Source organism: Streptopelia decaocto (genome assembly GCF_964273445.1).
Source record: "Streptopelia decaocto genome assembly, chromosome: 2".
Classification (NCBI taxonomy): domain Eukaryota; kingdom Metazoa; phylum Chordata; class Aves; order Columbiformes; family Columbidae; genus Streptopelia; species Streptopelia decaocto.
In genome coordinates, this window is record NC_138655.1 from 73,339,893 (window position 1) to 73,363,463 (window position 23,571).

At 41.0% G+C, this 23,571-nt stretch overlaps 1 protein-coding gene across 16 annotated transcripts in view; it reads right to left on the reverse strand.

Annotated features, from left to right (window-relative positions):
* Positions 1–23,571, reverse strand: part of IKZF1 (IKAROS family zinc finger 1) — a 70,780-nt gene that overhangs the window by 16,295 nt on the left and 30,914 nt on the right. For 10 of the 16 annotated variants that reach the window (XM_082043840.1, XM_082043841.1, XM_082043828.1 and 7 more), the window contains 2 exons: positions 7,435–7,494; positions 5,112–5,372 (listed from right to left, as the gene is read on the reverse strand). The exons of 3 other annotated variants lie outside the window; for them this stretch is intronic. In XM_082043840.1, the coding sequence (XP_081899966.1) occupies positions 5,112–5,372; positions 7,435–7,494 (321 nt within the window). The remainder of the gene's footprint in view (positions 1–5,111; positions 5,373–7,434; positions 7,495–23,571) is intronic. 3 more of the 16 variants (XM_082043829.1, XM_082043827.1, XM_082043835.1) reach the window with 1 other exon arrangement.

The window sequence follows — 23,571 nt, forward strand, 5'->3', positions numbered from 1 at the left end:
CCCTAAGCAGCCAAATCAGGAAAGAGACAGAGAGAAAGAGAGAGAGTAAAATCACGTAAGTTAAGACAGTGCAGAGGAAGCCCTGTACTTCCACGCCGAAGTCCCAACCCTTCTCTAGGTAAGGTATGAACAGAAGAGCTGCACAAATGGGCTCTGCTGGGCTACAGTTCGGAGGGACACAGGGAAAAACCTGAAGAGACACAGACTTGATTTGTCTAAGCTGGTGCCTGTTATCAAGGAAGCAAATCAACTAGCCTTTGCAGAAGTTAATATGGCTGTTTGGTTTTTAGTGCTGTTTAAAATCAATATGCTTATTTATTCACTTAGTTTGGGATTTTTGTTTGTTTTTTAAAGATTTATGATAGATGAGGCCTTTTCATAACTCGGTGGGAAATAAAATACATTTCCAGTATTACGTTATCCATCAGATATGTTATCCGTTACGTTACCCATCAGATAGGCGTAAAGGAAAATTTAGGCTTGAAAGTACTCCATCACCAGGAACTGCTCCTGCATGCCCATCTCTCTGTAGCCCTCTAATAAGTCAGACTAGACTTTGAAACTCATTTGCTGAATTCTGTTTCTCTTAGGCATAAATGTAATCTGCTATAGCAGTTATAATGCACCTGCAATATTAGTAACAGCTCAGAGATGAACTGCTCTTCATTTTCATTTTCTTTATATAACAATAATACTGAACTTAAAATTTCAGTGCTGAAGTTCAAATATATATATGAAAAAAAAAAACAGGTTAAAAAATTTATTTCTTCTCTCTCACTTAAGCATCATGTATTATTTTGCACATCTAGGACCAGCCTATATGTCCATATGTGTGCAGCAAGATAATTTTTGACTTTTGGGTAATGTAGCAGAACAGCTGAAAAAAAATTAGGCAGCAGCACTGTCCCAACCTAAAAATCTGCAAACCCGACCATCAGGCTGGCAGCTTTAGCATTCGGTAAACAGTAAAATGAATCTACTTTATGGCAAGATATTTTCATTGCTCAAATAGCTTCAAGCAGGTCAGCATAGTCCCTGTCAAGCCAAATGAGCTCACTTTCTTCATCCATCAAATAGCTGTATTTGTCTAACCTATATCTGCAAGTGGGTGGCCCACCAAAAAAGCCAGCATTAGCCTCACAGGATTTTGCAAGGTACTTCATAAGCCATACACAGTAGTTGTTAGGGGAAAAAAATAACAAGTAAGAGTCTGTCTGCTTTACCTCTTAATCTTTGGGGCAGTTACTCAGTGTGGAAGGTATTTTTCAGATATGGACTGAAACAGTAATGAAGAAGTCAGTTTCTCATGGGGGGACACAAATTCAGAAGAAATGGTTAATTCTTACTAAACAGCTTTCCTAGCATTCATTTCTGTTATTTTTACTCAGAGGAGTAGAAGAGGAGAAAATGAGGATTGTAAAAGAACTCCAGGAGTGAAATGCAGAGCAAAGTAAGAATGAAATTTATCTCCAGCCTACAGCTCTCGCAATTACAGGGTGAAATTTTGCACTGGGTGGAGAAGACAGATGGGTGGAGCATTTCAAACAAGACTGCTGAATGACAAATATTTCTACAAAACCTACAGTGGGATCAAACATAACGGAACCTTCACTCATGTTGCTGTTCTAGGGAAACGACACAAGCACCAAAAGACCCTGAAACTGTGTGTAGCTTGCCTGGCCCTTGGTCATCCATCCTGAAACTACTGGGGTGGGGAATAACCATCTTGTGAGCCCAACAAAGCTCTCAGCCCTGCTAGGATGGAGGCGGTCACCGATGGAAGGTTACTAGGTGTGACACTGTCTCTCAAAAATGGGGAAGGGACAGGATGGAAAGAAAAAAATGCATTTTTGTTTAAACACTCAGCTTTGTGTGTTATTTTCTTGCCAGTTCTGAATAGCATGTCTCTCCGGTGTTGATTTCACTGCATGATGTGTAGCTATGGATGAACACGGGCCCAGGTGCAAAGACTGCAACAGGACCCTGAATTGAATCAACCACCATTGTGGTGATTTGCAAGCCTTAGTGGGAATGTGGGCCCTGGACTACTTATTCAGTGAAGAATATCTGTCATCTTAATTGAAATCTTTCTAATTTCTTGAACAATATAATGACAAAATCACCTGACACTCAACGAAATGGTTGTCTGTCTTCTCTCTCTTTTTTTTTTTTTAATGCTCATTCTTCAATAGGCATTAGTTTTCTAAATAAATTTGAGACAGTCAGACTCAACTAAGAAGACGAAAGTGAACTAACTGATGACTTATGTTAAAGGAGGAGATATATATACGTATACCTGTGCACACACACATATATATGCACATGTATTCATAGGCACACAGGCATACACATATGTGCACACTGAGCAAGCAAAGCCTGAATCTATACCCTGAGGTCTCAGAACCAGGGAGCGGGGTGTGTGGGGGGGGGGTTTCTCCTTTCTAGAGCTCCTTTTTCCTCAACATCAAGCAAGACTGGAGAAAAATCAGTGTCCTGAAAGCCTTGGAGAAGGAGACTGAAGAGAGTCAGGCATCTATGAGTGGGATTCGCTCCGCAGACAGGAGCAACAGGTAAGGCACTAGGTAGCAGTCAGTGCTGTATGGCTGCTTGCAGACAGGAGGGGGCAGAAATATCAGGTGCTGCTCTGCATATCTGCACTTGGCAGGTGTATTCATTAAAAGTAATTATGCCTTTTATCGGGTCAGACAGTCATTTTAATTTGGCACTTTAGTGTGCTAGAGTTTTGTTCACTTATCAAATATTTAAGGAAACCTCAGCGCACATGCAGGTTTTACATGAATTAGCAGCAAAGTAATTCATTCGCAAGTCTTATTCCTTCACCGGGCATGTATTGAAATGGGCTTTGGTGTAGTCAGTTAAATGTCTGCAATAGTATACCCCATTTCTACTTTAATTTTCACAGCACAGCTGAAAGGAAAAGCAGTCACCACCATTTTCCCATGACATCCCTTTAATTTAAACTACCAGCTCTGAGCCTCTGATCCCTTGCCAGCCCCTGAAAAACCACCTGAGCTCACCTGAAGAGGCTGCTCAGGAAAGGAGCTGAGGACAAGGCAGGAGGGAAAGCGTCTTCCCATGGAAGGAGTCAGGGGTGCAACTTCACACTCTTTAGTTTTATGAAGCGTGAAAGAAGAAGGTCATACTGAGTGAAGTACAGCTTGTGGGGTGCTTCCACTGTTGGTTTTAACTACATTGCCTGATTTTAAAAAAAGGTCCAGTTGGCAAGGGGAGGGCTCTGCGAAGGGTGGAGAAGTATTGGATGGGCAGCCCTTGTGTGATAGTGCCCCAGACACCCTTGGCAGGCACACGAGCCCCTCTGCCAGGTAGGGTGTTTGGGCAGCTGGAGGTTTGTGCCGGGCAAACCAGCGACACAGGGAACAGGCAGCCCAGCTCGTCCTCCAGAGACTCAGCCCACTGGGTACCGGTCAGTGCATTAGAAACAAAGGCAGCTCTGCCCACCGCCTCCCTAAAATCAGGCATAAAGACCGCTCAGCCCTGGTGCAAACCCTGCCTCTGACCCTCAGGGACCCAAAACTGCTCCTCTGAAGCAGAAACAGCATACATCTGTTGAAATGACAGCCTCCTTAAGCAAGTACGAAGACTTCTAGCTCTAAATGCATTTTAAGTTGCAATATTTTATTTTAGCTACTACAGCATCCTCTCTGATCCCATGGGTCTGTTTAAAAGGCCCCATGTCCAACTCATTTTATCAACTTTTAAAGGATCACATTAACATTAAATTAAAAAAGAAAGGAAAAATGTCAACCAACAAGCACTTTATTATACCTAGGATGTAGGCTGCAGCCTCTATTCTGAGAACAAGTTGTGACTTTTCCAATAAAGATAACTAAGTGCTCCCTGATAGAGGGATTGATCATATTGAATTGAATAGACAATGTAACAGCATTGCTAACATCCCCAGCACTGTTTCTGGACATGGCTAATCCACGGTACACTGACAGATCGCACCCTTCCAGGGCTTGAACAGCCACAGTTACAATGGCAGACATTAGCACTGGGAGAGGTGGATGACACCCAGGGTGTTTCATGGATCCTCTCCATTAAACTCTCAAAATGCTTTGCTAATCTCACTCCTTAGTAATTCTGGGGAAATCATTTAGGCGTGACTGGGGGGAGGCAGGTGAAGACAGTGTCTATGTGTTCACTAGCATGACTATTTCAGTGGAATTTAACCATCAGACAGGTCGTTCTTACCTTAAAAATATTTTAAAATTATCTCTCACTTGAATATTTATGCAAAAATGCCCAACACTTTATTATTTTCAAAGTAACTTGTGTAGCACAACAGTACAGCTCAGTTCTTGTCCTTTGACAATGGATGACCACAGAGTTTATATTGGAAGCCTAATTTTTAGACAGCTTATAGCAGGTAAGATATGACTCACCCTGGTCTTTACTTCTTCATTTGTTTCAGCCTCTTCATTTTTTGCACTCTTTGAGACTATTTAGAATTAGAAAATTGAGGCAAGAAGATTCACAGCACTGTATAATGAAAAGCTATCCCTATGGAGCACATCTTTACATGACCCTTTTAGTGCCCCAGTGGAAACCCACTGGTCCAAATTTGACCAGTGACAGTACTTGTTTTAACTTCATGAAACATTTGACATAAAATTAACCCCTTTTTTTACTAAGACTGCCAGTACAATTCCATTAACATTTATTTTACCAATCACTTTCATAATCATTGATCCGTAACAAGCTTTGTTGCATTGTTGAAAACATTAGAATTGGGTTGATTTCAGGGTTAGTCACATATGGGTTTTTCTTCAGGAATTCTTAGACATTTCTTAGAAATTAAACAAGATTTTTTTACTTAAAAAAAAATAAATCATGTAGCTTTAAACCAAACCGCACAATTTCTAGCACAATAGATGGACTTCCATTGAGAAGAAATTTCAGTTCCTGTGCTGTCTGAAATGGCGTAACAAAATAACAGAGTTCCAAATGCCCACTGATGCTGCATTATCTTACAAGAGGGAACATGTGCACGATACAGAAAATAAATCTCAGTTCCTAATATGTGGCCAATTGTTGCCAACTAAAGGAAAAACTATGTCAGGCCTTACCAGTGTGGCTTCGTTTGTGAACCATGAGCACATTGGGACCGATGCAAATTATCCCACAGATATCACATTTTAGCTTTCCGTTAGGAAGTCGAATGCCTCCAACTCCTGACATAGCCTTGCTGCCTGGGCCATTGTGTGAGCCATTCATTTTTTCTCCCGAGGTATCAAGCATTCGTAAATCCTCCGCACATTCTTCCCCATTCATTTCACAGGCACGCCCATTCTCTTCATCACTCTGAGTCTCTATTTTAATATTACCAGCTGAAAAAAACAATACAGGATGCCACTCAGTTTTGTTAGAGAATAAATACGGTGGCAAAGAAACAATCACATCAAAGGAGATAACTTCTAAACAGCATGTACAATATTCCTAAATAACAAAAGCTACAAACATGACTACATTTCTATGGGCAATGCAATGCGTTTGTAACACGTGGAACAATGAACAGTGAATATTAGTAACACAAATGCAAGGCATCCAGGGAGCTGGGAACCCAAACAACATTACAAGTCTGTTCCTAGGTCACTTTGAGATTTTCGCATTTGTAATGTTCATTTTGACAGTTCAGGCTAATTGGAATGAAACTTAAAATGAATCGACTTCACATGGTTTTGTCCAAAGCAATTGTGAAACTAACTCATCAAAGACAATGGATGAAAATGAACTGAAAAGACAACATTCTCTAATTGGCAGGAAGATCCTGAGGGTTGTAGTGAATCCAAATATGTGGTTTGCAGTTATTAAGGGTAAGCAAGGACAATAGGAAAGCAAAGAGTACACATATTGATAAAGAAATCATAGTGGGGAAGAACAGAAGAAAGAATTTAAGAGCAAGAACTATCATTACAGGAAATTATAATTGTGTTTTTAGGACAGCAGGATTAGGATCACTGAGTAAGAGGAGAGGATGTCTACAGCCATGAGCTACTATTAAAAAACAGTCAAATAAACGAAGGTGGGTGGGAGAACCATTTTGATTTGATTGGATAAGTCCGTTGTGTTATAACCCTAGAGGTGACAATCGCGTGCAGCTAGAAGAAGAATTCAGGTATAAATTTAGCATAGCCTCAATACATGTGATAAAATGTAGGTTGGTAAATTTGATCTGATATGAACATAGCAAACCTAGATGTTGCGGAAAAGGGCCAAGATTCAGATCAGTTAGCACCAGTATTCATTCCTCTTCTCTCCACAGGACTGTATAGCATTTTGTGTAGAATAAACCATCTTTACAGTTATTTCTCTCTTTTCTAACCTGATTATTTTGGTTAAAAAAACCCTGTTCTTCATTAGGCTTCATTCCACCCCCAAAAAGAAAGCATTTTTCTTTAGTGGCTAGCTGAGTACACAAGGGGTTTGTTTCACCCAATGAAGACCAGGTCTTTTCCTTTTGTGGAACAGCAGTTTCATGGTAGCCTTATTCATAAGTGGTGGTGTAACCATGACATAATTAAGCTATCAGCAATAATTACGTCAAGAGATTAAATAACTTTACATTCATTTGAAATGAAAAAGTTTTACAAACTCTGCTCTGCTACACCCTGCAACCTCCCAGGTGTCCAAGGAGGACTCATGGATGTGACTGGGAAGAATATCTGACTCAAAATCTTACTGGGAAACATGTTGAGTGTAAAAGTGGTCACATTTCTGAACACTTCTTGACTGGACATCTCTTATAAAGTCTACCAATCTAGGCATTTTAATGATTTTTCAAATATCACATTTTTAATAGAAATCATATGCAAGACAGAATGAGTGCACATCATAAATACCATTCTGTTCTTTAAAATGCATGTCCTAAAAAGGGGAATAATTTAGAGATATGGAAAGAATAATGGTCAGTGAGCAAACAGTGATATACAAAGGTGGTATGACTGGCTGAACAGAAGTAATCTACATCATTCTGCAAATTTAGTGGAATACAACCCCACTCTGCTGTTTTTACCAAGGCAAATGGAAGCAATAGAACTATTTGTCTTAAGTATATGACAGATTTTCCATAATTCACACACTACTTCTTTTTTCTCTTAATTATAATAATAATAACTTGAATGTAAACATTTATACAAAACAGTTGCCTGTCAGGGATTTGGAGAAGGCTTTATTTTTTTTTTTTTTTTTTTTTCTAATTTTGAAGTAGGCTTTATGTTAAGTAAAACAAAATACAAATGAGCAAAGCAAAAAGATCAGACTACTTATCCCTATGGTAGCATATACAGACAAATATACATTGCTGAGAAGCGAAATGACACAAACAAAAATAATGAAATTAGGAACTAGATGGAAATGCTCTGTAGTGAGCTGAGTTTGCAGTATACTTACGGGAAAAAGATTTGGGAATTATTGCATGAAAGTCCCTAAAGCCGTCTGCCCCATATGCAGCTGCAATAAAGAAGGCAAACAGGATGCTGGTTTGTGGTACTGCTAGCAGTAAATGTAAAAGAAGGTGGCATTATTGCTATAAGAGAAGTAGTAGGAGAAAGACAGAACTGTTATCACAGAAGCAACACAAGCAGTTTAGGATGAAGCAGGAACAGCAGCAGAACAGCTGGCAGGGGAATCCTGACCTGCCCAGAACAATTTGCATTTGCAAAAATGCCCTTTTCTTCCAAAGCATCCAACAAGTTTTGTCATGTTTTCTAAAGGCATAACCTCTCTTGGGTATTCCCCTTGCTTGCAGGTTTAACTCCTGCTAGAGTCAAGAGGAACTTTTGCCAAAATGTCTTGAAAGGGTCAGGGGAAGCAGAGCACCTAACCCAGGGAAACTGTGGGCCCCTACAAGGGCAAGCTTCCTCTCAGCATTATTTTTTTTGCCAACATGCTCTCTTTGTGTACCAGAGATCTCTTCTTCATACACCCTTGTTTCCAGTCACTGCAGTTGTAAAAAATGAAATTGTGTTTTTTTCTTCTCAGGCCTGCTAGTCTTATGCAATGGAAGAAGAGGGAGTTCAATTTTACGTATATGTTATTGTGTATATTGGCTTATTTTTTGTTTGTATTTCTAAAGCTTGTCCTCACAACATATCTACACAAAAGAAGCTGCACAAACACACTATACCCTGCATGTGACAGGTAGCCAAGTGCAAATTAACATACCATGGGGCACACTGATACAAGTGGTGATGGAGTTAATTACTCAACATAAGCAATGATAGGGATATCGATCTAGTCAGTCGTCACTAAAGCTCTCCATAGCCATGCCCCTGGCCTGTCGTAGCTGTGTTGCTCAATGACTGTCCCCACGCAGATGCAGTTGAGCACCCAGGATGCCCTCACAAGTGCATCCATTCGGCAGCGCAGCCCGTGGCAGGGGCTCGGTTCAGGTGCTGAGCTCCCTTTGCCAGTGAGAGCTGATGGACAGTGAGGCTGCCCACCTCGCCCTGGGTCCTCATGGAGATTTGATGGGTCTAATTAACAAACAAAATCTCTTCATGTTCAGACTTAGCGCTTTTTGTAAACCTGTTTTCCGAATGAAAACCAGTGAAAAAAGCTCCATGATGAAGGAGACAAAACAGGAGAGAGAAATCAGTCCAGTACAAATACTAAGGTTTTTTATTAAATTTGAATGAGAAATGAGAAAGCAGGCTATACTCTCTACTCCGCCCCGGAGACTAAGACTGAAAACCAAAAAAAAATAACAGTATTTTTCATTTTGAGAGAGGTTCCTGTCCCTCCCTTGCTAATCACCCTTGGGGCACTAATGATGAGACAAATACCTCAGAATCAGGCTTTTCAGATGTACTGGTCAAGAACACGCTCAGTATTTGTACAGCTTTCTTAAACAGATACTTGATATAGTCTTTGTAGATATGATTTCTGTGCACATCCATCTCTATGTGCACATACATGCAGACATTAATTAGCTCTAAAATAATTCATGGTAATAATTTCTGTTCTAACACCATTAAGTTATTATTCATTAATTAGTTTACTTCAGTTTGGTTGGAGATGACCTTAAAAGGCTCTGTATTTTACTCTTTGTACACATTAGTGCAATTCAGGGGAGTTTAATCCAAACCCTTTTTTTTTTGTGCAAGGAGTGTGGGGTGCACCGGTGTCACTGAACTGACAGCTCTGCCCCTCTCCCTTTTTACATACCCCTAGTGTGGAAAACATATCCGAAAGTAGGGCAATGTGTGGGCTTCTTGTGCTCTCTGATGTTTACTGGGAGTTCCACTGAGGATTTTCTGAAGAGCATTTTAAATTTATGTTACAACGACTGTTCTGTATCCTATGGTTAAAGGTCATGCAAGTCTTTGGAAAAAATAAAGACATGTGAAAAGGATAAGGGTTGATGATGTGATTTATCACTGAAGGGCGGTGTAGCTGGCTTAGCACGAGACTCAGGCTGCGACAGTCAGGAAGGGAGGACGGAGGGTGAGGAGACAGAGTCACATTTCCCTGGCAAGAGTTAAGCAATGTGGAGAGGCAAGGGAGGCATTTTGCAACCAGTGAAAGGGTTGGTAGTGGGGAGAAAGGAGAAACCAAACAGAGCTCCTGGGAAACAGGACATGGAGGGTGGCTGTTAAAGGACAGAGTAATAGGCAGCTAGAAAAAACTGCATATGAAGAATTAGTATTTTCTTTTCAGTCCATTGCCAGTTTACCTTCTCTTATAGCTATGGGACTCCCTTCCAGATGTAAAATCTTTTCAGTTTTGTGGGATTTTGGCACTGGTGCAGGTTTAAGTACTTGGGCCAAAATCCCATTTGGAAGGAGGCAATCACCTCCAAAGTCATATTCTTCTCCAGTGGGATTTTGGAAGAAGGAAAAAACATAGGACCTGCTATCAAAAGAATTTAGAGAGTAACAGAGAAAGATAAATCACACTGTAGCTTCTGGGGGCATTTTAACAATGGACTTCCTCAACTCCCATTGATTTTTAATGGGATTTGAGCATCTTTAGTACTTTTATCCCAGTAGGTACTTAGCTGCATCTTGTGTCATACACCTGCCTTTAAGAAGTTAGCCTTTAACCTTTCTTTGGAAATAACCACGATAATCTGATTTTTGGTGTGTGTGATGTCTTGCTTGTACTTTGTAGCCAACAGCAAAGACACCTCTCTTCGAGTTGTTTCAAGTAATTTAAATGTATGTATTTTTTTGTTTGAATGGCTCGTTTGTTATTCCAAGACAAGTCAGAAGTATTTTGTTGATGTTAGTTGTTGTTTAAGTGGTAGCTTTTAACTCCAACAAGAGATTTTCATGAAGGCACCATAACTATTCAAGCAGCAGACAGATGAATCTGCAACAACACCTGGCTGATTTGCACAGTGGCTTAGCACTGTTACAGTGAGGAGGAGAAAACCTTCAGCACTACCCTTTCTAACATATACAAAATGTTGCTAAAAAAGTGGAATAAGATGAAAAGAGCCTATCAGGCAAAAAAAAAAATTTACCTCAATATGTGTCAACAAAACCAGCCAGGATCTCTTACTGTTTACATAAGTGCAAAAACTAGAAAACAGAATATTGGCAGCAATACCACCTGTTATTTCTGATATAAAACATAACAGCTATTCTATTTCGTTACAGTGCACTGAATTCTAGCACTTGGCTATGACCTGAAATCCAAACCTTCCCCCTTTTCTTTTTACGTCATGGTCATTTATTGTGGCATCAGTTCTATTACCACACAAGAGCACTGAGGATGGAGGATGTCGTTCTCAGAAATATAAGTCACACAAGCAAGTTGTTTGTCGACAGAATATTTAAGGAGTCGGTATTCACTGACTAGGCTTGACAACAACAAAATTCAAACCTCAATTATTCTTCCATTAATAGTATCTTTCCCTTATGAGCTTCTGAAGTTATAGGAAGAATCATGTAGATGTAAGAAAGATCAACAAAAAGTCTGGGCAGAGCAACCATAATTAGTTATGCAATGGCCTCAACCTTTCTTCAGTAAAATTCAGAAGACACAACACAACATAGGTGGGACTGATTCAAACTAACCAGTTAGTTAGCTATAGAGAAAGTGGATCCATTCAAGTACTCGTAATAATGACTGTTTTGCCCTCTCCTTTCTACACATAGCACTGCATTGCCCAGTTAATCAAGCATTTGTGGTGTCTGCATGTGTAAAATGCTGAAAATTAGAGGCAGATAAGAATTGCCTAAAAAGTCAGACCTACAATGCAATTCAATTGCTATAGACAAAAGGAAACACATCAATAAATAAAAGGGGATGTATGCAGCCCATGTTGCACAAGCTGTTAGGTAGGGCTTCTGTTAAACAGGACCCAGCACTCACTGTGTGACAGGACAGAGACGACTCACACGGTGGGAGGTGAACACCTGAGGCTGGCAAGACAGAGCAGCAACATGGTGCTGGCACCTCATCGTTTTTCTCAAAAGAGCCCAAGTCTTTACCATAGGCTGCAACATGGTGAAGAGAGGGCAACAGACAAAAATGAAGGCTTCTTGATGAGAGGCTCTCAGCTGCTTTTTAAAGTGAAACGAAAATAACAGAAAGAAGACTAGTAGCAGGAACCGCTGGGGCACACCTGCAGGTAGAGCAGACTGGTGCCGACGGATAAGGAGATCCTCCCTGTGGGGTCCATGCTGCCCCTCCTTTGACTCCAAGTGCCAATCAGCCCTTGGCAGCCAATTTCTTCCCTACTCTAATTTTGGCTTTTGATCAAATATATATTATTCCAGAAACTCAGGCGTCCCCAGATAAGCTATCTCCCATAGGACAAGCGCTGTGAGGAGCTCCACCCATCTCATGGCCGGCGACTGACAGTTCCTCCCACCACTCAGATACCCATGGGGAGGTGCCGATGCCCACGCCTGCTGACACACACGTCTCAGCTTTTGCAGCAAAGAGCAGGGATGGGTGCTCACTGCACTGCAAAACCCATCAATGTGGTTTTCGGGGGCTGCAACGAGATCAAACCACAGGGAATGCAAACAAGTGAAGAATACAACCACCAAAGTATGTCCTCTCTAGGTGCAAAAAGTCTCTTGCTCCATGGTGCAGACTCCCAATAATGTCCCATTACGTACCTATGGGAATCTTCCAATGCAGGGGTGTCAAACTCATTTTCACTGGGGGCCACATCAACCTCCCCATTGCCTTCAAAGGGCCAAATGTAATTTCAGGACTGCATAAATGTATCTACTCTGACATTTATACAGTCCTAAAATTACATTCATTCCTTTGAAGGCAACAGCAAGGCTGATGTGGCCCCCAGTGAAAATGTGTTTGTCACCCCTGCTCTAGTGCATTGGTAAAGATGGACAGGTTAAAGACAGATTCAAGTAATTCCCCTGAAATCTACTTGCACCCTTGAAGCTAGGTGCTTTTCATGTATCTTTCTGATTTTGTGTTTCAGCAGGAAACCATCTGTAACCAAGCCAAGGGGCTGATCTAATTCGTATTTATTGTCTTTGTTGTGCAACTTGCTGGTACATCTTGTACTGGATTCAAGTTGTTTTTTCGAAGGACTATTAACTACCTGGCTGCTTGATGTTCATCATCTGAATTACCAGAAAAGCAAAGTTTTAAAGGCAAGAGAAAGGGCATTATCAAGAAAAACCATGCTAAACTTATTTCTTAAGTTCCACATGTATGTGTTACCCATGTTTCCTCTATACAAAGGGCATATTTTACTGTCTGCATGATGGAGAAGCTAAGGGAACTGCTGCAGGCTTGCCAGTAACAGACTTTACTGATGCTTTGCTGTTTTGAGAAGTAAGATGGGAAGATTTTCAAACTGGGGGGAAAAGTTTGCTGACAAATGACAGCAAGAATAGAGCTTCTCATCCTCAATGCCTTTGTCTCTTCTGCTTCCATCAGATTTTTTTAATATGGGCATTAAATGTTGAAGAAGTAGAAAAGGGGCATTTAGCAAGAATATTTTAAAAAGCAAAGTAACCTCAAGTAACAATACACAACAGTGAGGTACAAACACTATAATATATTAAAACATTCCTGTCTCACACAAGAACATCTGTGCAGATACATGTGTTAATGTGCCGAGTCTGGCACCTGTGAAGCTGTGTTCTCCAGAAAGGTTATAGGCACAAACATTGTGGCTTATACTCTTACCCACACAGCAACATTTACCCAAGGGAAGCAGAGCCTCAGACTTACAATAATCTAACATTTACAAGGCATCCTCCTTCTCTAATCCTTCCACAAAGTGTGCTTTGGTGAAATTCATGGGTGTTGACCTGTCCTCAACTGAAGCAACAGAATTCTAGCTAATGGCAGCCTAGGAGAATGTGAAAAGAGTGTGAACCTGCAAAGGTTAGTGTTTTGGAGAAGAGTAGCAACTATGTTGAGATTTAACAGGGTTACCAAAGAAGCTCCTCACAGATGGGAGAGACAGGCAGGTTCTTGCATGAAGCCATTCTATCATGGCTGGAAGTTGTCCTTACCCTGCTGCAAACTCAGGGGTTACTGTGGGGATCCCTAGGCAAAGCAAAGGGCTTAACAAATGCAGAAATATGAGTGCAGCACAGCTACATACTTAAGGTGATCAGTTACATACAAATTATATGAACTATAGCTAGAAGGGGAATTTTAAGCTAGCTTGACCAAAAAGAAAACTTTGTGAAATCTAAACATGTACAAAGGGTATTGAACAGACCTGTACCAGCTGAAGATAGTCGTTAGGCCGCAGAAGAAAGCTATCACTTGGGAGCAATGAAGTATCCTTGGGTGTGTGGTGGGAAGGGAAGGACATAGCTCCTAGGCTCTCTGTAAAGCCAGTGTGGTGTGTGAGGGTGCAGAAGGACAGGTAGGGACAAGAACTGTTCTGTGTATTGCTTCAGAGCACCTAAATTTGCCTTGCCCTGAATGCAAAGTTAACCCTTGTAAATCTTCCCCTTTTCATGCTCCAGCTCAGTGAGCTGCTCACACATCTTTAAATTTGTCCATGGCATGGCAAAGAGTGACCCTGGTTCAAGATCGGGCCCTCACAAGTCCACCCATGTGGACATTTAATGTGCCATGCCTTCGCTGTCAGCGAGATGGACACAGGGACTTTAACCAGGGACGTTTTAGCTACTGTGATGATGTCTCGAGAGCTATTTTGCACAAGTGACCATAGTTCCCCAGCTGTCAAAGGGTCAGTAGATCTAAAATTAGACCAAGCAGCTGTGTTTAGGTCTGGGGAGGTGCCTGTGGGTGCTGTGCCAAGCCTGTGCACTGTCAGCCTCCTCTTTCAAGAAGAGGTCGGAGCATGAAATTAATAGGAACCCAGGAACACAGCCAGTTCAGCACTTGAGAGGAAATACTTTTATGACAATTTTATCATCCTGCCTACTCAGAAAACAAATTGGCAAGCAAGGTCCTCTGTGTCTCCCTCACTGTAAAAAAAACCAATCCTCTGTGTCTCCCTCAGGGTAAAAAAAACCCCAAACCAAAACCAACCAACCAAATAAATAAACAACAAACAAGAAAACAAACCCACCAACCCAAAACTGAAAACCAAAAAACAACAACAAAAAAACCCCCAGGGATACTGAAAGTTTATTTTAGACTCAAGTATAATAAATCAAATGTCATCATCACTTCATGAGTGATAAAGTAGATGGTCTCTCTCAGGACTTTGCAACAAAGGTAACCCTGAGGTAACCTGTTCTATATCTGTTAATCCTCCATGCTCAGTTATTTTTTCTAGAAGTATCCATCCAAGGCTATCAATGTTTTTTTCGTTTCGGGTTGTAGAAACATTGCCAGAAGGTTTTGCAACGTAAACTGCTATTTACCTGATTACAGTGTCCTCAACAGTCAAGTGAAAGGACATCCTAATCTACATCTTCTGGAAAAGAGGCATAAATTGTTCTACACAAATCCTAAAGAAATTGTCTGAATGTGAACATACCAGATAGCTTGTGACGAGAAAATTGCATGGACAGATTTAATTCTCTCTCACTGTGTATTGCAGCCAATGCTTTGCTACAGGGACCTGGATCCTCAGTCCTCAGTACTGAAATGGCAAGAAACCCCAAATGATGCTAGGACACTCTCAAACACTCAGAGATCTGGATCATTCTGAAAGTCTGCAGCCTCAGTTCAGTCCACATTTTAAAAATACTACTTGTCTTTCCTCACTTCCTTGGCCATTTTTCATGCCTGCTGTTTCCTTGCTTTTACCTCAGAAAACATAAGCCCTTCTTTCTTTCCCTGAACAAAATCCAAGCTTAACCATTATTAGTGCTATAAGTCATCCCTGAGGTTGATTCCTCTTCTGTGAGGCATCCAACAATTGCAAAGCTGTATACTGTTTCTTTGGGTCATTGAACATAATACTAAGAAAAAACTTTAGATTCCACTAGCTTTTTGCAACAGTTTACTCAAAAAGAAGGAGAGATTATTTAAAAAGCCCACGTTTTCTGAGAAAGATGTGCTGAAAAACAGGACAGAAGTTCAGGCTAAAGAATTATCTGTATGTAAAAGACATTACCTTAGGAACAGCATCTTAGCTGAACTTCCTAGCTCTGCTCTGCAAACACATCTCAGCTGTGATTTGAAACTACTGAATTTAGGAGTCCCTATTCCTGTCCTGAAGGGTGTCTTCAAAATCAGAAAGGAACTGTGCTGCAGAAGGGAACTCCAAGCTGAGGTTTAGTTGACTTTTTGGAGCAAGTATTATCACGCACTCAGAGGAGAAAGGCTACTATAGCAATCCACTCAGGCGCAGCTTCCTCAAACTCTGAGCAAATCTTCAGCAGTGCTTAAGTCTGGTGAATGTAAAAGGACATTTTAAAATTATTTTACCACTCTCTTGAACGAGTAATCCAACATTTGAAACTCACTGGAAACACAGTCAAGATCACTATCTTCAAACAGTCACAATCACCATGCTGAGTATCACTATCTTTCATCAAAATGCAACGGTTTTCTTAATGCAGATAGATCAACAAAACATCCAAGCCAATATTGCTGGCAGAACTCCAGGGGAAAAAGGCTTTCAAAATAATAGTTGTTGAATTAAATGGTCTCCAACAGCACCATTCTAGACTAAATCATCATAAGTAGCCCAAAACCAAGTATTATGAACAGGAGAAACCTGCGTAACACAGACCACAGAAATTCTTCCATCAAGGCCTTCATTTCTGTCTGAGGTATAGAAGAGAATAACCTAAGATGGTTTAACCAGCATTCAAATACTGCTCGAATTTCTTTAAACTCTTCCACTCATTTTAATATGCTTACCAATTTTTTAACATTTGTCCATCAAGAAAAGATTTTTACAAAAGCAACTAAAGTTTTGGGTTTCTCCAACTTCAGACACTAATGAAAATAGATTATCAGAAAACAGGTTAGCCTGGAAAACATTGATCACAGAGAAATCAGACTGCTATGTCAAGCTCCATATCTGAATTCTGGGTGTCCAGTTACCTCTGAAAATCAGGACCACCCTCTGCTTAGCATACACATTCACCCAGGCATTTACTGGCTCCTTACAAACTCTGTTTGTCATAGTCTGTAAGTTGACCAGTGGAGAAGTAGTTAATAAAAAGGACGTGTATTGGCATATTCTGAATTCAAAGCTCAGAGTTGGTTCAGGCATTGCTTGCCAGTCCACAGGAGAGGGAGATTATCAAACTCTTGATCCGCTGCAGCATCCCATGGACTGCAAGCAACTGTGTGGCAGTGGAGGTAAACACTGAAGCATTTAGATTATTTTGGAGCTTAAGTCTCTTTTACTTTTAGTGGTATTCAGATTTTTAAGACAACCTGAACTTCTCATGGTGGGTGGAGAAACAGAAAACCCACACTGAGAATGCTGTTGAACTTGAGTCCAATCGCAGCCATAGCTGAGAAACATCACAGCTTCCCCCTTGTCCGGCTTAACAGGAAACCTCTATCTACTGTTCCTCTAACTCCTTCCACAAACACACTGAGCAGTCTGGACATATTACCCATTTCCTCCCAATCCAGAGTTGTTTATCTCCCCAGCATCTGTCATGGTCTAGAAGTCTGGAGCAAGTCCTACACCAGTTGTTATAATGTAAATCTAAATCAACCAAGTTGAAAGGTTTCTAGGAGAACCCAGACAAATAACAAAGGAGAGAGGAAGGGAAGGGCACCTATTAATTAGAGCTACTAGGAAATAGCTAGAGCAAAGTCCATGGAAGTGAGTCTTCCCAGCTGCCTCATATCTTAAGAAAGATACAGCAACTCCTCATTTTCATCCACGACATCTTCCAAAGGTTTACTTCACACACAGACATGGGCACTAAGAATAATTTTTCCTTTGAGGTTTTTGTTTGTTTGTTTGTTTGAAAGGGCAATGCTATGAGATGTGCACCATAGAGACCTAGAGGTCCGTTCAGCTTTCATATCTCTAGAGGCAAATTCAGAAACATGTCAGGGCTATATCTTCTCTGCAGCAGAAGTATTGTGGGAGACCCTTAGACTACCACACACTGCCATCTCTCCTTTGCATTCAAGGACACAGTGATGATTCAACTTGGGATTATTTTAAACTATGTGGAAAGCCATTATCCCAAGTTCCCGAGCTGGAAACCTTGTGACCTGTCATTTCTCCTCCTTATTCACAAATCTCTCCCCTCTTTCCCTCAGCTTCTACTCCTGCCTCTCCACCATGACCTGCTTCTGTACAGTGCCAGAGGTGAAACCAAAGAGCTGTAGTTTTGACACTGCAGTTTGTGTGTGTCATATTGTAACTGGGTTTCCACATCCTCCTCATTCTGTTGTAAAAGCACTTGAAGAGGAAGAAGGGCAAATAATGAAATGTAGGAAAGCAGGAAAAGAGGAAGCAGCCAAGAGACAGCAGCCCAACCGAAATGCTAAGAATTATGGAGAAGTGACAGAAAGGGAAGCACAGACCAGGAATTATACTTGGTGGCTTAGCACACACAAATATATATATATATATATTTACATATATATACATACATATATATATATATATATCTTAAGCCTTTTCTGCCTCTGCAGAAATCTTCTAGATTACTATTACTCTCTGACTTTCACCCACGTGACCTGTGTTCTCCTTTCACTCTTCTTTAAGACAGTTACCAAACTGTGCTGCTCTGTGTGCAGCCGGACTGCACCAAACCTGAAACAGCCACCCCCCCACCCTGCTTCTCTTCGGAACAATCAAGAGGAGGGACTCCTCAAATCGCTCTCAGAAAGAAAAGAAGGAAATTGAACATTAAGAAAAGGCCTCAAAATGCCTCTCCTCAGGGCAAGAAGTCTTGATTAGGCAATGGCTTTATGTGCTGAAGGCAGCCAGGAAGGACAGAGTGATGGAAGGGTACAGAAGGAAATTGGCTAAGGCAGAGTAGGGATTGCCTAACTGGGCAAACCTGCCCGGCTGACAGTGGATGGAGCAGTCAACTTAGGAAGTCCTTCCACTGAGATCACACACCATTTTGTCCTGCTCGTTCAGAATGAAACTTGGCCGGAGCAGCAGAAAGTGTTTGTAATTCACATGAAGAATTTTCTCTTCTCCATTTGCAGGTAAAAAAGACACAAAGCAGAACATGAACCTCTTTAAGAACAGAGTGGGACCCAGCTTTTTACACTCTCCCATTTCTCAAGGACTTTTCATCAAGAATTTGTCTGATAAAAAGCTGAGTAGAAAGTAAAAATTTGAGAAATGACTCTATAAATATCACAACGCTAATAGTCTTTATCTAGCTGAATTTTGTAGCTTCTCAGGAAGATAGTGGTGAAATCCCACTTGTAAATGAAGACAGGAGTGTTACACAAAGGTTTACTGTGGTATAATTATTTGTTCATCACTGCAGGAAAGCTACCCTGTTGGAAGAGCTTGTTCAAAACCATTTGTGGTTATTCCTCCACAAAGAAGGCTGTCAGGAGGTGATAAGAAATGGGTATTGCTGAGGCTTCACTTTCTTTGAAACACTCTGGCACAGAGAATATCAACAGGGTCAGTTATTTTTCCTAGCATTTATCTGTGAGTTGGGAAATATCTTCAGGGCCACTCGATCAGTGTTTAGTTCTTCAGCTAAAGTTAATGTATCTTGGAATGTGTCAGACAGAGGAGAGATGACTTTACCTGCCTAGGAAGGAGTTTGCAGCTCCGTCTTGCAAAGAGCAACAGTCCCTTAGATGTTGGGACTGGTGGAGATCTGCACTGCATGTCCCATCCTGCAGCTCTGGCTGCTCTTCCACTTCCCTACAGATGAAGCACCAGCACCTCTAGTTCACAGTGGCATAGTTTATACACTGCATTATTTTTCTAAAAGTGGCAAGGTGACCAAGCTGTGTAATACCCATGTACGTGTATGTGAGAGGGACTACGACTTGTGAAGGTTTTGCCTAGCTTGTCATGTCCTCCCTATTACAGAGAAGGGCTGGTGTATATTTAGGGTTTGAGGATCATGACCTTCTTTCTTCTGGTTTTGCTAGTTCTGGTCTGGTTTTAACTTCAGTGAAGCCCCTCTTTATTTAGTTCAGCGTTTGCAAAGACAAAACCCAGTCATGCAGCTGCTCAAGAAACAATGCTATGTCAAGTCAAATGAGTATGGTAAGAGAGAACTTAGCTATGGATGCTGTCCACAGCAAATGGACACAGTTTTTATATTTGATTTTGGGTGAGAAATACAAAGCAAAAGAGGCAGAAATACAGTAATTTTCCTGTTAAGCTTGTCATAATGTTACTTACTGTTAAACCAGGACACCTGGAAAGAGCTAAGCATTGGCCTCTACTGCAATCCTAGCCATAAGGAAAGGCATGAGTAGTTTGCTTGGTAAGGAGCGATACCACAAGGGGATTTTTCTGCTGATGTAAACTTGGAAAAAAGAGAACACTCAGTAATAACAGAAATAGGCAATACTTAGTCCAGAACTATTCTCAGTTTCTCATGATTAAAAATAGTAATTATCTTTCAATTATTGGCTTCCTCACAAGCAGTAGTTTTCTGCTTCAGCCTATAGAGAATTAGATAAGAAACAAAATTTTACGGCCTCGAAGAGGGACAGGTCACTGAATGCAGACTGAGGAAATCAAGGTTTAATTCCTAGCTTTGCCACAAGCTTCCTGTGTGGGCATGGGAAAGGCACTTAATTCATCATGTGCCCATACTTCCCTATCTCCACTTTTTTCAATTCTTTTCAATTCTACATCTTGGTACCTGCCTCTCAAGTGTCCTAACACATGAGGCAGAAATCTGGACATACACTGGTCTTTCTCCTGTCACAGAAGGTGACAAGGAACTGTGGGGTAGACAGCAGTTGTAGCTCAAGAGGCTGCATCACTTAGGTATTTGTGAAAATACTACCCATAATCCGTGAAGTCTACTACAGAATTATACAAAGGTAGAATTATTGTCCAGCATAATAAACCTCAGTTGCATCTATAAAATATTGGATAACAAGTGCTTGGAGTGCTCAGCCAGCTCTCCTTTATCTGAGATTTCTTAAGGTCAAAAAGTAGGTTTTTTCTTCATCAGACTAATGATAAAGAAGTAGGAAAGGAATAATATTTTTTCCTCAGCTGGCCTTTTCCCATGCTACCACTTTGTTCCAAGAGAGCTGTAAAAATCCCAAAGGCAACTACCTCAAGGAGAAGAAAAAAAAAAAAAAAGCAAAAAAAAAGTGCATAAGCTGTTTAAAATATCCAACCCGGGTTTTAATTTCCCGCCACACTGCAGCCAGCAGGACAGAAGTTATCAGTGGTCTGAGAAAGGAAATGAGAGGGGTTCAGCCTGTACCTTTTTTGTAGGAAATGACTAAATACTGAAAACTGTGTCATCACCATCAGCTTCATAGTGCTTCTCATACATGTTTGGTTATGAGGTGTAAAATCTCACTTCAACAACAAATTGCTAGAGTATATATTTTTTCAAATTTTGTAATGCAAAAGATTTTCAGAAACATCTCAGCAAAAAGAAAAACCTGGACAAGAGTATGGGTTTGACGTCTTGAAATTTGGACTTATATCCCAACTTTATCCTCAGCTGCCCACCCTCCAGGACCAGCCTCACTCACTGCTCTGTCATGGTGGCATCAGGCTGTGATTTCACTCATTGCATTGGCATGACCCGGGACTTCTGCCTGTACAAATCAAGCATGCAGCTGGAAATCAGCCCTTCCCTTTCTACAAAATTCCAAGTGATACAGTGAATTGCTCCTCTGTGCTAAGATCTAGACAAATTAGAAGTTCCAAAATTAATTATTTCCTCATTGTCAAAATGATCTAATAATTTACTGCCAATATTTATTTTGTTCCCTCATGTACCATCACCAAATCCTTCATTTATTTATGTTTACCTGGTTTATATCTTTCAATCCCACTTTTTAAGCTAAAGAGACACATCGTTTAAAAGAAAGCTGAGTACTTTGAACGAAACCAATCCCACTGCCTTCTAGAAGAACATGCAAGACTATTTTGCTGCAGCTATTAGAAAAACAAATTTGCTCTCTGGTCTCCCGAATGTTGTTCATGGTTTAGATTCCACATCAGAATCGATTACAGCCTGTTGTGCCCTGCCTCACACTTACTCCAGCTAGGAATTGCAGGGCTTAATTAATCCATCATGTATATATGGCCTTAATTAGATTGTAAGCTCTTTGGGGCATGCTGTCGGTGTTTGTGCAACGTCTAGAGCAATGGGGCTCTGTTCCTTTTCCAGGAACCCTGTGCCACAACACAAATTCATAGATAAAACAAGAAAGCGTTTGGAGAGAAACTGCAGTAGAAACACCCACAGCTTAATTCAATCTCCTTCCCAGTCTTACATAAACAGCAGGAAATAATATGGACAGAAGACAAACAGTTATCCTCAACAAGAAGACTCGTGATGTGAAAACTGGCACCAGACATTCAGAGAGTGACCAAAACTTGGCCTTCCATAAAGGCTGATGATCTGTTCAGACTATCAGCATTAACATTTCCTGCCCTCTCAGCATTTATGGAATATTTGAAAGTGTCTAGCAGTCAAAGTTTCTGTCAAACTTCCTCTCTGCTCCTAGTCTCGTGTCCTAGACAGTTCAAGTGCCTTTTACTTGGAGGAATCCTTTTGTCACTTTTTAAAGCCCAGTTTATGTTCAAAGCACTTTTCGAATATTGCAAAGGAACATACATTGTGTTGCATTTTTTTATCAAACACAAAGTATTCTAAGCATAGAAACACTTAAATGTGTGTCCTAGTGTGCTATTACACATTAGGAAACCTTCTTTTTCCCATGAACTACAAAGTTGCAACTCCTTGTTGCTACCAAGCCAGGGAGTGCATTGGTACTACTCAATCCAGGATGCATAATGCACCCAAATTTCATATTAACACCCAGACAGTGTGACTGGACTAAGAGTGAGGCTAATGGAAAGAGTGAAAAATATTTCCCATTAAAATGCAAAGCAACTCTACAGAAATTGCTATTTCTTACTAAGGTAAACTCTGATGTCTGTGCTGCACTGTGGAGTACAGTATGAGATCAAGAAAGCAAATGAAATCCTGCTAACTCTACCACCTAGGAAAATACACGTCTGGAAATACAGTTTGGGCTATAGGGTTCTAAAGGCTGAAACAGGTCACAGTCAGGCAAGTTTGTCAGAGGCTGTAGCAAGTGTGCAGCAAGTTGGTCTTCAGAAAATTAACCTTTACCTGGTAAGCTGGTCACCAACCAGAGACAAAAATATGGGACTTACAAATGATGCTCTGTTCATTTGGAGGAGAGCATCTCAAAGAAAGTTGCTTCTGCTTTGTCTAACGCAAAAAGATGAAATTGTGCTGGCTGCATATTTCAGAGTACAGAAGGTGCTCAAATTCGAGTAATCCCAGTATCCTCTGAACTCCTGGAAACTGTTAGACATAGGATGGTCACTTACATCAGAGCCGAGAGCTCTCCTTGCCACCAGGACAAATGAAGCATGGCTCATCCACAGCATCAAATTCCTTTATCTCAAAGGCACCATGAAGTCCCAGCGAAGCTGATGTGAGCCACAGGCTCACGCCTTTGGGGTAACGTGCTTCTCAAGTGTTCGCAGAAGAGAACATTAAAAGTTTCATTTTCTATTGTCATCTTTTTTATCGAATGAATGTGCAGCGGCTGTTAGTAGTGCAGGACCATGGCATGCTGTGGCAAACCTTCCCAGCAAGTCTTGTGAAATGTGTTTCTGCTGATGCAAATGTGCTATTTGCTAGAGCTCCCCACCACTATCTGATGAACTCCCATCCTATGCCTGAATGTGAAAAACATAACCCACAGCCCTGAATGTGTGGATCACTGTGTTCTCAGGAAGTATGCAACTAATATAACTATTTGTGCTCTGTGTCACTGAGGGTAAAACAGAGGGGTGAAAAAAAACACCCCACCATTGCACAGCAAACACCAGTCCTCACACAGGAAGGCCAGGGACTGCATTTTGCTCAACTAGGCTGGCCTTTGTGAGGGGTAACATTTTTGCACTCAGCTGTAGCTCCCTGAGACGTGCATAAAGAGATTCCATGAATATCACTGTCGCTTTTCAGGATGGAAGAGCAGAAGGGTCCATCACTACACCTG